At 36.4% G+C, this 14,752-nt stretch overlaps 1 protein-coding gene across 1 annotated transcript; it reads right to left on the bottom strand.

Moving 5' to 3' along the window:
* Nucleotides 1-352: 352 nt before the first annotated feature.
* On the bottom strand, nt 353-1,351 carry LOC143554352 (uncharacterized). The gene is made up of 4 exons (XM_077044124.1): nt 983-1,351; nt 856-928; nt 615-785; nt 353-501 (listed from the first exon to the last, which is right to left on the bottom strand). Exons 1-4 carry the CDS (start codon nt 1,349-1,351, stop codon nt 353-355), a joined length of 762 nt encoding a protein of 253 aa, XP_076900239.1.
* Nucleotides 1,352-14,752: the final 13,401 nt, after the last annotated feature.

Raw genomic sequence — 14,752 nt, 5'->3', positions numbered from 1 at the left:
TTTATTGCTCTCTTGAATAATTTTATTACCTTCAGCAATAACATTAGCTACACTGGCAACATTATCCATAATCACTAAGGTTAAACTATCATCTTCTTGTTCGACTTTTCTTTTTCTACTCTTACATCTTTGCAATTGAAGATTGCTCAGGCAGAGAAGATGTAAGATCAACCTCATGAACATCATCATCAAGATTGTATTGGCTCTCTAGAATTACATCATTGGCAACTAAGAATTCATCTAGTTCTGGAGATGTTTCTGTGTTAGTGCCATCATCCTTCTACTTTATTGTATTGTTTTGAAACTAATCTGGCATATCTATTTCATCTTCTTGTAACATCAAATAGTTAGTCTACATTTGATTTGCAATTGAGTTCCTTGATTGGTCTGCTTTGGTACTACTCTCTCCTATGCCTCTAGTACTATGACGTTCTTCTTCTACTGGTCCATTTAACACCTCATGTAAGACTCCCTCTTCAAGATCTTTGTCACGATCTTCCTCTAGTAAAAGTTGTGTCAAATACAACATGCCAAAAAGATGTCTGACTGTGTTTGACAAGAGCAAAATGGTTCTGATGTACTTCTAATGATAGGAAACCTCTTTTTTAGGATACCAAATGCCCGTTCAATTGCGTTACGTAATGATGCATGGCCAAGTTTGAACAACTCCTTTGAGTTCTCTGGGGCACGAGTGGAGTACTCTTTCAAGTGATACCTAACGCCCATATTAGGTGTCATTAGTGAACTTGTATGAGGCAACCACGTATCTACTAAACAATATTTACCTATAATTAAATTGTAGTTAGTATTTCTAAAATATTATAACAATTAAGTAAATTTCGTTTAAGAATTTACCTGTTGGAATTACTAGTTTATCATCTCTACTAAGTGCATTTTTTATTATTCTCGAATCCGATGCAATCCCCTCCTAACCAATCATAACATATGTAAATTTCAAGTCAAATGTACAAGCTGCCAATACATTTATTGTTGGGTATTCTTTAGGACCACGATATCTGGCGGCATCTTTATTTGGTACTTTGACACGAACATGTGTTCCATAAATTGCCCCTATGCAATTCTTGAAAAAAGGATAAGATCTCTTTTTCTCTTGAATTTCTTTCGGGACAATATCACCTTTAAGTTGTTGAATATAATGACTTTCTAAAGATATAATCGCTCTCAGAACTCTATGAAAGCACCGACTGGTTGTTGATCTAGAATGGCGGTATATCAAAGAGGCTATCCTATTTCTCATGTCATTACCTACAATATGTAAAAATCTTGCAACTTGCTCTTCAGCGGACATTCGTTGAGTAGCACATTGTGTAATATCGAAGACCAACGTCATGCTTTAAGATATTGCACAATGTCATATAAGCTCTCTCACTCATACGAATAAGTTCACAACATTTACCGTTGTATGAAAGGTCATGTAACATCTCTTCTCATACATATCGTCGTTGTAAAACTACATCTCTAGTAGGTATATTAGCATGTTTTTTTGGTAGATAATCTATGTCGTGTAATGAAAGCTACCAATAAGCATATTAGGCTAGCTGCTTGCAATTGTATAACTCGCACAACATGATTAATACGGAGTTGATCACAAAGTGCCAAAATTCACTTTAAAAAACAAAAGCAAAACATCTATGAATATTTAAGGGTGCTTAATTATTAGGAACAAAGCCCAAAGTAATAAACAAAAAAATAATTAACCTAGATTTCTATGAATAGAAAACGAAAATCCTAGCACTGTCAAATTCATAATACAAATTAATATAGCTCATGATGTTGTAACCAAAAAGTGTTTAAGTATTTGTTAGTTAAGTTGAATAATAAAACTAGTTACTATTATTCAGTACTATGAATCCCATATTAATAAAATTATGAGTTATCTATAAGAAAAAATGGCCCCTTTAAATTGTGGTGGCCTCAACTAAACATCACACAATTCTTATCCGTCACCTTGCATATTTATCATCTAGGGATACACAATGAATAATCAATTAAAAATTAAACTAACCTGATTGAGGTTGAGGAAGACGATGAATGTTCAACTACACGCCAAAATGTTTTGCAGTTGCCAAAAAAACTGATGGACTACGAAGAACGTGAATGGAGATAATCATGCTTATTTAAAAAGATCAGATAAGAGGGTAATTTAGGAATTAAAATGGAGTTATGTTACATTCGTCAATTTCGGGTCAATCGTGTATTCGTTTTTGTATTTGTTTTTATGTTGTAAATTGACCCGATTTGTATCCCAAACATTTCAAACATATAAAATATTAGTTTTTATGTTACTAAATCATTCCCACTTGTTCAATTTGAAAAACCCCTTTTACGGATTCGAAAACGACTTTAAAACGCTCAAATTACATCGAAAACGAACATCCGGGACGCAAAACGAACCACGAATGACGAGCTGACCAAACCCCACCCTCATGGGCGCCGCTCCGCATGGCCATGAGGGCTAGGGCGGTCGCGTGGTGCGGTGGGCATCAGATCAGTATGTTGTTTGTTGTTGTTTGTGGCTTATATCCTTTTATCCAATCCGATTTTTACCCGTTAGACCTGATGTAAAACCCTTTCAATCTTATCCTATTTATACACTCCATCATCCTTCATTAATCCCTGCTCTCATTTCATTTCCTCACTCAAATTCAAGGGTCTTTAAGCTTGTTCTTCATGTTCTTGGCAGTTTGACTTTTAAAAGTCAAAATGACCATGTTTTTACATTTTAATTAACTTATATAGTCTTGTTAATACTTGAATATGGTTATACAACATATATATATAATATATACCCCTTGTTACAATTGGTGGTCACTTCTCCGGTCTCGGTCGGTGGAGTGTCGGGCCTCGTAAGGCAATGCTACATGGAGGACTTTCGTGGTCCTTGTTATATATTTTCCGCATCTAACCATCTAACTTTATTATTGCTTACTAACCATGATCATCTTAGTTTGTATATCATATTTATAAAGTTCTATGGTTATGGGTTTATAGAGACTAGTCTCGGTTTAACTGTAAACTGCTCTAAACCGTAAACCGAACTTTGTTCACTAGTTTTGTTAAATAATTGTTTAAACATGTTTTATGTAGATTTAAAGTTCTAAAATCATTTTTATAAGTTCTATGGTTATGGGTTTGTAGAATCTTACCTCGGTATTAACCCGAAGCAAGATCCGAACCGAAAACCGAACTTTCGTTTAAAGACTTTATTGTTAACTTTTTGGTTGTAAAACTTACGTATCATCATTTATACATAATTATATAAGTTCTTTGATATTTGGGCATGTGGCAACCATCCATGAACTTATTGGGAGATGGAAACCGAACTAAACCGATTTTCACTCGCTTAAGACACACAAGTGTGTTTTTAGCTATTAAGACTTGCATAAATCTTTAAAAATACTTTACAAACTGATTTTAAATATTTTCTTAAAGTACTTGGAATGTTGGATCCAACTTGATCTCATAACAAAGTTTGGACCGACAAAATCGAAAACTCTCTTAACGGACGTTGTTAGTTCTAAAACAATATAACTACATACTTGGTTAAGTCTTATTAAATTTTATTTAGTTATCTCATAACATTCATTATTTTGGAAAGTTGACTTTGGGTTGATCAATTATCAAGACCCGAACCAACAACCCGAAACACTCGTTAAAACCCGTTTTAGTATCTACATTATAAAAGGGGCTTGCATTCTTGCATTTTTACCCGCCTTATTACTTAACATAGGTTGAGTAAATATTAAGGGTTAGATACTTTAACTTAGTTTCGAACAAACTTATATTTTAAACGACTATTATTATGTTTTTCATAAATATTTACATTTTAAACCTTAAACTTTAAATTGTTTACATTTCCTAGCATTCATTTTATTTAAAGACTTCCTAAGACAACCTTTCTAATACAAGACTTCCTTTCACCTAGACTTTGCTCATTAAACCTCATCCTCCCGGTTACTCGTCATTTTACCGAATCAAGTTTATTACTTGAACGTGAGTACTTTTCATACCCCGTTTTCCATCCTTCATTTTGGGGTGATATTACATACTTATTCAAACTATATGTTTTATAATTAAGTCTTAAACCACAAGCTTTATTGTATACTCTACTTAAATAAATGCTCGATTTGGTGTTTTATGCTTACATGTTTATATGCTAATGTGTTTACCGCTTTTGGTTGGTTGATTCATAAATCCTAGACTATTTGGCATCCCCTTATAGCAAGGTGTCGTTAATGTATTTTTATTAACGATTTCATATAAATCCTAGACTATTTGTGTAACAACTCTGGTTTTTGAACTTATACTTTTACCCGAATCGGTTCAATGTTCGGGGTATTTCGTTTATCGAGTTGACTTGTTTAATTATTATTATATTTATTTAATTATATATAATTATATCTTTCTCAATTTGGCATATTTAACCCAATATATAAACTTTTACCTCCTTAGGTACCCATCTTCAATCATTAGGGTCTTAAGTGCAAATTTACTTCATAACCCACCAAAATTTGGTATACCCAGACCCGTATACCCAAATCCATACCCGCTCAGTGAAACCCGTTTATAATTATTGTTACTTGCACCTCAATTCCCGTAATTGATATGGAAAGTTGGATCAATATCGTATTATACATTCCACTTACGGCTAAACCGACACCATAATTATGGCTAATCAATCAATTATGATTCCTTTTACCCTTTTTAACTATGCCGACCCTAACTCGTATTAGTTGTAATATAAACGATTACAATAACACAATTAAACTCCCAACTATCATATCCTAACCCTAGCCGTCCTTAACCCTCTGCTCAATTGGATTTTAATAGCTGTTTATATCGCCGTTCATAGCCTTCAAGCGCCGGCCTGTTCTTGCATCGTTCTTCCCCTTCTGTTCTTCATTGGAGGTAATTAAATGGTGTTTTAGGATCACCTTTGATCGTATTACATTAACCCTAACATCTAATTGATTATAAGGAACGGATTAAACCAATTGTGATTCTAGGGATTCTAATGAAATGGGGATTTCTTGTAGAGTTTCTTTAAATGTTTGTTTTCATGTTATGTTTGAATAAACAACCAGCTCAGTTGGCTGTTGCAGCTCGTTTAAAACTCAGGAGCGGCTGGGGGCGCAGGTTCGATTCCCCCCAGCCCGTTTTTGTAGGGTTTTTAGGTTTAAATCAATTTTTAATTCATATAAATCATTATATTAATCTATTTAATATAATTAAATTATATCATAAATATAATTAAAAGACTTGTATTCTTATAAAACCGCCATAACAATTGAACACTTTCCCGAATCGTGTTTAAACCGTATATGTATACATATATATAGATATTTATTATATTTGCTAAAACTGTTAAAGTTTTATAATAAAGGGTTTTATGTTAATATATATATATATATATATATATATAAGACTTATTGCAAATTAACATAATATAATTATAAGTGTAAGTATTTATAAAAGATTCTATTTTATACAAACATGATTATTTATTATCAATTACTTATTATTTACAATACTAATATAAAAGATATCTTTACTAATAATAAATATATTTATAACTATATTAAGTGCATTTTTAATTTAAGAAAAAAAAATCTCTTTATTGATCCACCCAAAGTTTATAAATATTTATTTGAGCATTAATATGTATTTTATATAATTAAATCATATTTATTACAATAAAACTTTGATAATAAAATTTATAATAAAACTAAGTAATATTTAATTTTCGCAAAGAACTTACTCGATCATAAATTCCCGAGTCTTTATCTAGTTGTATATACGTTGTTGAATTTATATTTATTTTCCGCAATTATTCCTTATTAGGATATCTCGTCCATGTTTCCTGAAGAGTTCGATCTGTCTTTATAGCTTAACGAGTCCATATCTCTTGCTTAATCACTAAGGTGAGTACCACATTCCCCCATGTTACTTGTTTTTCCACGTTTTGGGGACATATGCGTAAATATACTTTCTCATATATATACTTATACACAAAACTGTAACTATTGTCTGATGTGTTAACAAATTATACCTTACCTGTTTATGTGCTTACTTGCTTTGTATGCTTCCGCATTCGGAGAGGTCCAACATAATCTCAGTCTAGTATGATCATACGCCAGTCGTTATAGCCTTTGTGCTTCTCGACATCTCAGTTATACTTGCTCATTGGTTATTTTGTTATTCTCATATGACTTGTTGCAGCTACATATTTTTATATACTATATGTACAACTAAACTGGTGTGTTGCTCAGTCAACATGTGTTGTTGACAAAATTCTATTTTATACGCATATGCAGGTTATCGTAGGAATTTAATGCAGGTTGGTGAAGACTTAGTGAAGAATTTAAGTTAGAAAATAATTAAATCAAGAATTTAATTTGTAATTGTTGTTTGTTTAATAAGTTGTATTTTGTACTTGAAATATTTGAATTACTAAATCGAATTAAATAGATATTGTCATTTAAATAATGTTGCATGATAGTAACCTTTGAAATGTTGTGAGCAATCAGTTCGCCCCCGCATTTCCGCCGTAGGTTGGGGTGTGACAGATTGGTATCAGAGCCGAAGGTTTAAGATAGGTCGTTAGTGGTGCCTTAGTAACATGCTTAGGAACCCCATACGTGCTTATTTGTTTACCTGATGTGTTCTATTTGATTGTTTACAGCTTATGTAATTACTTGCCAGATTAAGTACTTATTTAACTGTTTATTTAATTGTTTATTTTATTTGTCATGCACACACACAAAACTCCGAAGCTATGCTTCACTCTCAAAATATTTTATTACTCCGTGACCATGTCTTATCCTCAAAATATTTTTATTACTTTAAGGCTACGCCTCAACCTCAAAATATTTCAACTACTTATGTTTGAAATTTAATTTTATTAAATTGTTTTTTTTTATCGGAAATTTTCTTGAGAATTTCTTTGCACAAAAAACCCCCCGGACGGTGAAAACTATCACCGTCACTTTTATTAATAGTAAAAAGATGATTACAAGTGGTGGAGCTGATAGGATATCGAGAGCTAAGTGTTACAGTGATTGCTAGTAGCTAAGTAGTGAGAGTGTGTGTTCTAAACGTATCTATCAGCTCGTTTAAATAAGAAAAAGTTACAACTGAAATCCCGAATAATCCGAAAACCCTAGACTAATTCTTCCATAATCTGTTGCTTGCCCACGTTCAAGTTGACGAAGTTCAAGCACTAGCCGTTGGAAACCCACGTTCATATTAGCATATTTAACACGTGGTCTTATCTGCAAAACAAATAAAAATAGTATAGGACAATTGAATTAGTCAAATATCATCCTCGGGATATCAGTGTCAACAGGATAGCTCGGAATTCTTGAATCGTAGTCAATCCCGAGGATAAAAAAATTTACACCCTACAATTGCCCCCAATTTTTACAGATAGCGCGTGACAGTTGTAAATATTTCAAATTTCAAAAAGTAAAAATATCTTCTGTTAACTGAAAGGACATGCACGCGGATTGAGGAGACCCTATAACCGTCCTTTTAGATTATAAACAAGCCATTTCCCAATCTCAAAATAATAATCTCTCCACCGGTTCACAATCAGGTCAGTTCCTCTCTCTTGTCTTCTTAATTTTCTGAAATTTTTCTTCCGATTCGAACAATAATGAGGAAGAGAACCCCTCGAGTGCCCAATCCTTTCTCCTTCGCAACCTCTGAAGATTTCGTTAACAAAGCTCACATTCCCGCCACCTATGAAGACCAGTGTCTTTTTAGAGATCTTGACATTAGATTTCTGAAAGACTCAGGCTTGTTGCCTGCTGAAGCCATTATTAGACCATATGACCCCAAAGTCAAGGATGACTTCTCCTCTAAAACCTGGGTTTGCTTTTTCCATTACCCCTTTTCCATCGGCCTTTCATATCCGTTTTCTCCACTTATCAAGGAGTTCTTTGATGTCAGCGGATTCTCTTACTCCCAAGTCATGCCAATGGTGTGGAGAGTCTTGGCCACCGTAGATCGATTGAATAAAAACCATGGGTTGTCGATAGGTGTACCTCATATAGCCGCAACCTATAACCTCCGTACACACGGGTCTTTCTGCTACTGCCTTCAATCCAAATCCAGCCGTCTTTATATGGTTCCCAAGGTGTCCGGTAGTGACCCTGATTGGAAGAAAAAATTCTTTTTCGTCTGTCGCGACTCTATTCCCGACAGAATGAGCTTGCCTATTAAATGGGTTCACAAGGGTAGGAAATTCTTAGGATAGAATCTCTTTTTGCTAATGATCTGTGTTAATACGGTTTCTTTTTTGGCAGTTGTGTTTGAGGATTTGATAAGGTATAGGAAGGATACGAATCAAAGGCTCAGGGCATTGTTTAAAGTTCAGGCAGAGGATAGGGAATTTTGGTTTGAAGAAGAAACAGGGGAAACAAGTGTGACTGCTGCGAAATCTCTTGAAAGCAGGTCTCTGGTAAGTATCTCGGGTATTTTATAGAATTCTTAGGATTTTACTTTCTTGGGAATAATTTGATAAATCATTGTGCAGAGATCCCGAAGCCGAAATCTTCCTTCAGCTTAGTAGACCTTGACGATCTCATTGAGGATAGGACCGTGTTGAAGCAAGAACATTCCAAGACCCTTTCCCCGAAGGTGAGAGTTCCAACGACTCATCAGAAGAGCGCTGCGCAAAAGAAAAGGAAGGCCACTACTTCAGCCGAAACCGATCCCTTTGCCGACATGAGTAATGTTGATGCTGTAGAGAAGTTGCAATCTCTTGCCAATTTTCTTGGGACAGTAAGTACCTTTGCGTATCCTGAAAATAGTAATCTGCAGAAAAAGTTATGTTAATTTTGGGGATAATAGAAAATTGAAGGTTACCACCAAATATCTCAAGATGCCGAATTGGCTCTGAAAGAGGCTGAGATCAAGAATGCCGATCTTCTACATGCTGCTGAGATAAAGAACAAGCTGCTAAAAAGGAAGGACAAAGAGATTGTGGATCTCAGAGCCTCATTTGAGTTGGAGAAGACCAAGTTCATTGAAGAGGCCAAGAAGTCTGCAGCCACCAGTATCCTGGAGTCGATGCTCAAGATGTCAGAGGAGGTGCAAGCGAAGGGCTATACGATGGATTCCTGGAATTCTACGGCTTGGAGGAAGAAGCTGAAGATGCTGAGGGGTGAGAAGGTTGAGGAAGTTGATGTGGCAGGTACCTCTAAGGTGGTTAAGGAGGCTGGTGCTAGTGAGGAGATGAAGGAGACCAAGGCTAGTGAGGTGACGGAGTCAGGGAAGAAGGAGGGTATCATGGCGAAGGTGACAAGGTTTGAACCTTGTTTCCAGGTTGTTTTAATGTGTTTCTGATGGTTGTTTGAACAATTTTTATTTTGGTTGTATAAGGATAATATAACATGCTAAGGATAGCAGTTTGGGTGGAGGGATCCTGGTTCAAGACGAAGCCCAAACTGATTTAATTTCCTGTCTTTGAACAATATGATGATTCAGGTGGATGGGCTCCTTTTGAGTGAAACCTGAATTGTCTTTTCCTGCATTTTAGTATCACTAGAATAACTTTTTATGACTTATGTTGGTGTTTTATCCTTGTTCATGTCATTGAATCTTCACAACAAAATTGATTTAATTAGAATTTAGAAATCTAGGTGAGGTTTCTTAACAAGTTAGGTTTAATTCAATAAACCAACACGAAGTCACAAAATTTATTTTATAAATAAGGCAAGCGGTAGGAAATAAAGAATATTCATGAATAGGAAGTCATACCAGAATCATATAACAACTAACCCTGATAAGGTATAGAGCATTTCATCCTTGTAATAAGATTACCTTTCAGGATGCTTTCTAATCATAAAGATATACTGATGGACCTGCAATATTATTATTATCCTGAAAATAATTTCAGAATTTCTGGCGACAAGGCCCAAACAAACTGGCAACAAGGCCTACACTGGCGACAAGGCCTATTTAAACTGGCCACAAGGCCCTTAAAAGAGGTGAAAACCCCTTAAACTTTAGGAATAAACTGGCGACAATGCCCTTTAGAATAGGTGAAAACCCCTTAAACCTTAGGAAATGGTACGTCTACCATAAACTTGAGATTTAAACCAATACTTGAGGATAACGAGGTAACAAGTCACTATATTTCATGTGCTGGCCCCGTCTCTCAAACTATGGCTGAATAAACGTGCGCTACATGAGATCTTAAGAAGAGGTGAAAACCCCTTAAACCTTAGAAGGCATTGAATAATACCTTACCTGGCGACAATGGCCGAAGAAACTGGCGACAAGGCCCAAAAAGACTGGGGACAAGGCCCAAATATACTGGCGACAAGGCCCAAATATACTTCATCCCATGTGGGGATACCATATGTCTCCAGGCTACAAAACAGTCAACTCTAAGTGAGGGGTGGGTGTTAGCCTTGCTAACACCCCTCTGATGCTTAATTCAGTACCATGATAAAGGAATAATAATATTGAAAAATGAATAAAAATGTAAATTCGAATACATACCTTAGTTGTTTAACATTACTGTTACATTCCTTAGGATAGCAATTACATTCCTTAGAAGTCTTACATAAAATATTTTTTGAGGTGGATAGCGTTCCAAGCCCTTGGCAGTGAGTCACCATCCAAAGTAGACAATCTATATGCCCCCTTTCCTGCTTCTGACTCAATCAAGTAAGGGCCTTCCCATTTTGGTGCGAGCTTTCCATCCGCAGGATTTGTAGTATTCTGAAAAGCTTTTCGGAGAACCAAATCTCCCTCTTGAAATCTACGAACCCTGATATTCTAGTTGTAGGACTTTGCTATTTTCTGCTAATAAGAGGCCATTCTGATCTTTGCTAAATCCCCGAGTTCTTCTACTGCATCTAGATCTTCAAGTAGACTTTGAGTGTTATCTTCGGGATTTTGATGACTGACTCTAGCTGTAGGGATAACCAACTCTGTCGGGATAACTACTTCAGCTCCAAATACCAATGAGAAAGGAGTCTGACCAGTAGCATTCTTTGAAGTGGTCATATCTGCCCAAAGAACAAAAGGTAGTTCTTCGGCCCACTTTCCTTTCCTAGACCCCAACTTTTTCTTCAGGTTATTGATAATGACTTTGTTGCTTGATTCGGCCTGTCCGTTAGCCTGAGGATGGACAGGTGTTGAAACGATCATTTTGATTCCCCAACTGGCACAGAAGTTAGTGGTTCTCCTTCCAGTGAACTGCGAGCCATTGTCACACAATATCTCTGCCGGGATTCCAAATCTTGTGAGGATACTGCGCTTGATGAATGAGATAAATTCTTTCTCTCTGAATTGAACAAAAGCTTCTGCTTCAATCCACTTCGAGAAATAATCCGCCATGGCCAGCATATAGACTTTTTCTCCTGGAGCTCTTGGTAGTTTCCCCACAATATCCATTCCCCACTTCATGAAAGGCTAAGGGGATATAATAGGATACAAGGGTTCTGCTGGCTGGTGCAAAATGTTTCTATGTCTCTGGCATGCATCACATTTCTGGGAATAAGTCATAGCATCCCTCTTCATTGTTGGACAAAAGTATCTGGTCCTCAGGATTTTGGAGATTAGTGCTCTGCCCCTAGTGTGATTCCCACAGTCTCCTTCATGGATATCCTGACGAACTTCTTGAGCTTCTGTCTTCTCCAAGCACCTAAAATATGTTCCTGCAAGAGATTTTCTGTATAATATATTGTTCATTATAGTATATGGGATTACCTTTGTGCGAAAAGCCCTTGGGTTTTCATCCTTGGGGATAACACCATCCTGAATATATCTCCTGATTGGGATAATCCAAGAATTTTCATTATCTTCAGGATTTTTGACTCCCATATCTTCAACATCTTCTGATATTTCGTTGACACCTTGCTCTCCTATTGCTGGGCTCAGGATATGTATGATAGGAATCTTGACACCTTCCGGTATCCTGAAGGATGAAGCTAAATATGCTAGGGCATCTGCTTCAATATTTTCTTCTCTATGTACCTGTGAAATATTAAACATTTCAAAACACTTTGCTAGTTTTTTAACTAGCTCTAAATATTTCATTAGTTTTTCTCCTCTAACAGTATACAAACCATTAAAATGATTAGTTAATAATAATGAATCAACATGTACTTGAATAAACCTGATTTTCATGTCGATTGCTAGTTGTAATCCTGCTATCAAAGCTTCATATTCTGCCTCATTGTTTGTGGCTTGGAATCCGCAGGATATGGATTGAGTTATAATGTCCCCCTGTGGCGATTTCAGCAGGATTCCGAGACCTGTTCCTGTAACATATGAAGCACCATCAGTGTATAGAGTACACTTATCTTTGGTTTCTTCCAGTTGTTGGACTTCCAAGTCTGCTTCTTCTTTAAGTTCACTGGTGAAATCAGCCACAAAATCTTCTAATGCCTGGGATTTGATGGAAGTCCTAGGTTCATATGTTATATCATATGCACTCAGCTTTACAGCCCATTTTGCCATCCTACCTGACATATCTGGTTTTCTCAAAACAGACTTGATAGGGTAATTAGTTTTAACAAGAATAGGATGAGTTTCAAAATAATGTCTAAGTTTAGTAGATGCCATAATAAGTGCTCAAATTAATTTCTCAATATAGGAATACCTGGTTTCAGCATCCAATAGACTTTTACTTACATAATAGATGGGATGTTGTTGACCTTCTAGATCCTTGGCTAAAACTGCACTCACAACATTATTTGATACAACTACATATAGAGATAGAGGTTCACCTTCTTCGGGCTTTACCAATAGAGGAGCAGAGAAAAGTTAAGCTTTTAAGGACGTCAAAGCTTCCTCATGCTTACTGGTCCATTCGAACTTCTTATTTTTCCTCAGGATATCATAAAATTCTTTGCACTTTTCTGAGGATTTGGATATGAATCTGTTGAGTGCCGTTATCATGTCAGTTAGCCTTTGAACATCCTTGACTGATGCTGGGGATTTCAGATTTAGGTTAGCTGGTATCTGCTTTGGACTCGCCTCTATCCCCCTTTTGGTGACCATGTATCCCAAGAATTTGCCAGCCTTTACTCCGAAATGGCACTTTGTAGGATTCAGCTTCATGTTATATTTGTCGAGGATATCGAATGCAGTCTTGAGATCCTGGAGATGATCCTCAGCTTTCTTGGACTTCACCACCATATCATCAATATATACTTCCATCGTGTCCCCCAGTTGGTCTTTGAACATCATGTTAACTAACCTTTGATAGGTTGCACCTGTATTTCTAAGTCCAAAGGGCATAGCAATATAACAATAAATACCTATGTGAGTCATGAAGGCTGTGTCTTCTTGATCTGAGGGATCCATTTGGATATGCTGAAATCCTGAGGATGCGTCCATAAATGTCAGCATCTCGTGGCCGACTGTAGCATCTACTATTGAATCGATGTGTGGTAGAGGGAATGGATCTTTAGGACAAGCCTTATTCAAGTCTGTGAAATCCACACAAACTCTCCATTTTCCATTCTTTTTCTGCACAACCACCACATTTGCTAACCATCGGGGATATTGGACTTCCCTAATCATATTTGCCTTCAAAAGTCTTTCAATTTCTTCTTGGATAATTGTGTTTCTCTCAGGTGCAAACTTTCTTCTCTTTTGATGGATTGGCCTGAAAGAATTATCAATTCCAAGTTTATGTGTTATAATATCTTGGGAAATACCTGTCATATCTTCATGTTTCCATGAAAATGTTGACAGTCTCGACTTTAGGAAATCGAGCAATTTCGACTCAATATCCTCAGGAATGCTCGTTCCCACCAGCACTTTGACTTCAGGATCCTCGGGATAATTAATTTCTTGTTCCCTGGCCTCCATTACGTCTCGTGCTGGCTTCTGTAATTGCTATGCCTGCTGGGGTTTGGCAGTACATTTCATAGAAGAGGTGTAGCAATTCTTTGCATCTTGTTGATCGCTGATGATTTTGATAACTCCCTACGGACTTGGGAGTTTCACACATTGGTGATAGGTGGAGGGGACTGCTTTCATGTCGTGTATCCAGGGTCTGCCTAATATAATATTGCAACAAGACAAACAGTCAATAACACAAAATTTTTGTATTTTATTTACCCCTTCGACGTATACTGGGAGTTTTATTTCCCCAATAGTGCTCTTAGTCTCTCCACATAACGGTTAGCCACATATAATGTTATTACCAAACTATCATGGTGAGGATCCTGAATGTCGACTCTATCGCTTTCATCGAAGGTCATGGTCTTTTCATGAGTGAGAATGGATGTCTTTGTTGGTCTGTCAGCCACTTTTAACTTCCTTTGATCAGAATTTCTTTTTGCAGCAGAATAAGAGGTTCCACAGATGTCAGATCCTCCGGAAATGAACATGATTGTTCTTGCGTCTGTTGGTGGAGGATTAGCCTTTTTAAGAATATTTTCAGGATTTTGTTCCTTTCCCTTCTTCCGGCCAAGTAGCTCTTTCAAATGGCATTTGCTGAGAAGATAGCTAATCTCCATTCTGAGTGCGATGCAATCATCAGTCAAGTGCCCAAAGTCTTCGTGGAAGGCACACCACTTTGATTTGTCTTTGTAGTCTCCTTTTTTTTCCATCTTCTTTGGCCACCTGGCTTTTTCACCTAAATCCTGCATGGCACACATTAATCCACCAATATCAACAGAAAAACAATATTCAGATACCTTAGGATATTCTTCATCATCTACTGCATTGATCCTCGGGTTATCAGGCTTATAGTAAGGCT

Source organism: Bidens hawaiensis, unplaced genomic scaffold (genome assembly GCF_021521415.1).
Source record: "Bidens hawaiensis isolate Kalapana, Puna unplaced genomic scaffold, B.hawaiensis_p1.1 tig00017612_1, whole genome shotgun sequence".
Lineage (NCBI taxonomy): Eukaryota > Viridiplantae > Streptophyta > Magnoliopsida > Asterales > Asteraceae > Bidens > Bidens hawaiensis.
The sequence above is the reverse complement of the archived record's forward strand: the minus strand, read 5'-3'. Positions and strand labels throughout refer to the sequence as shown.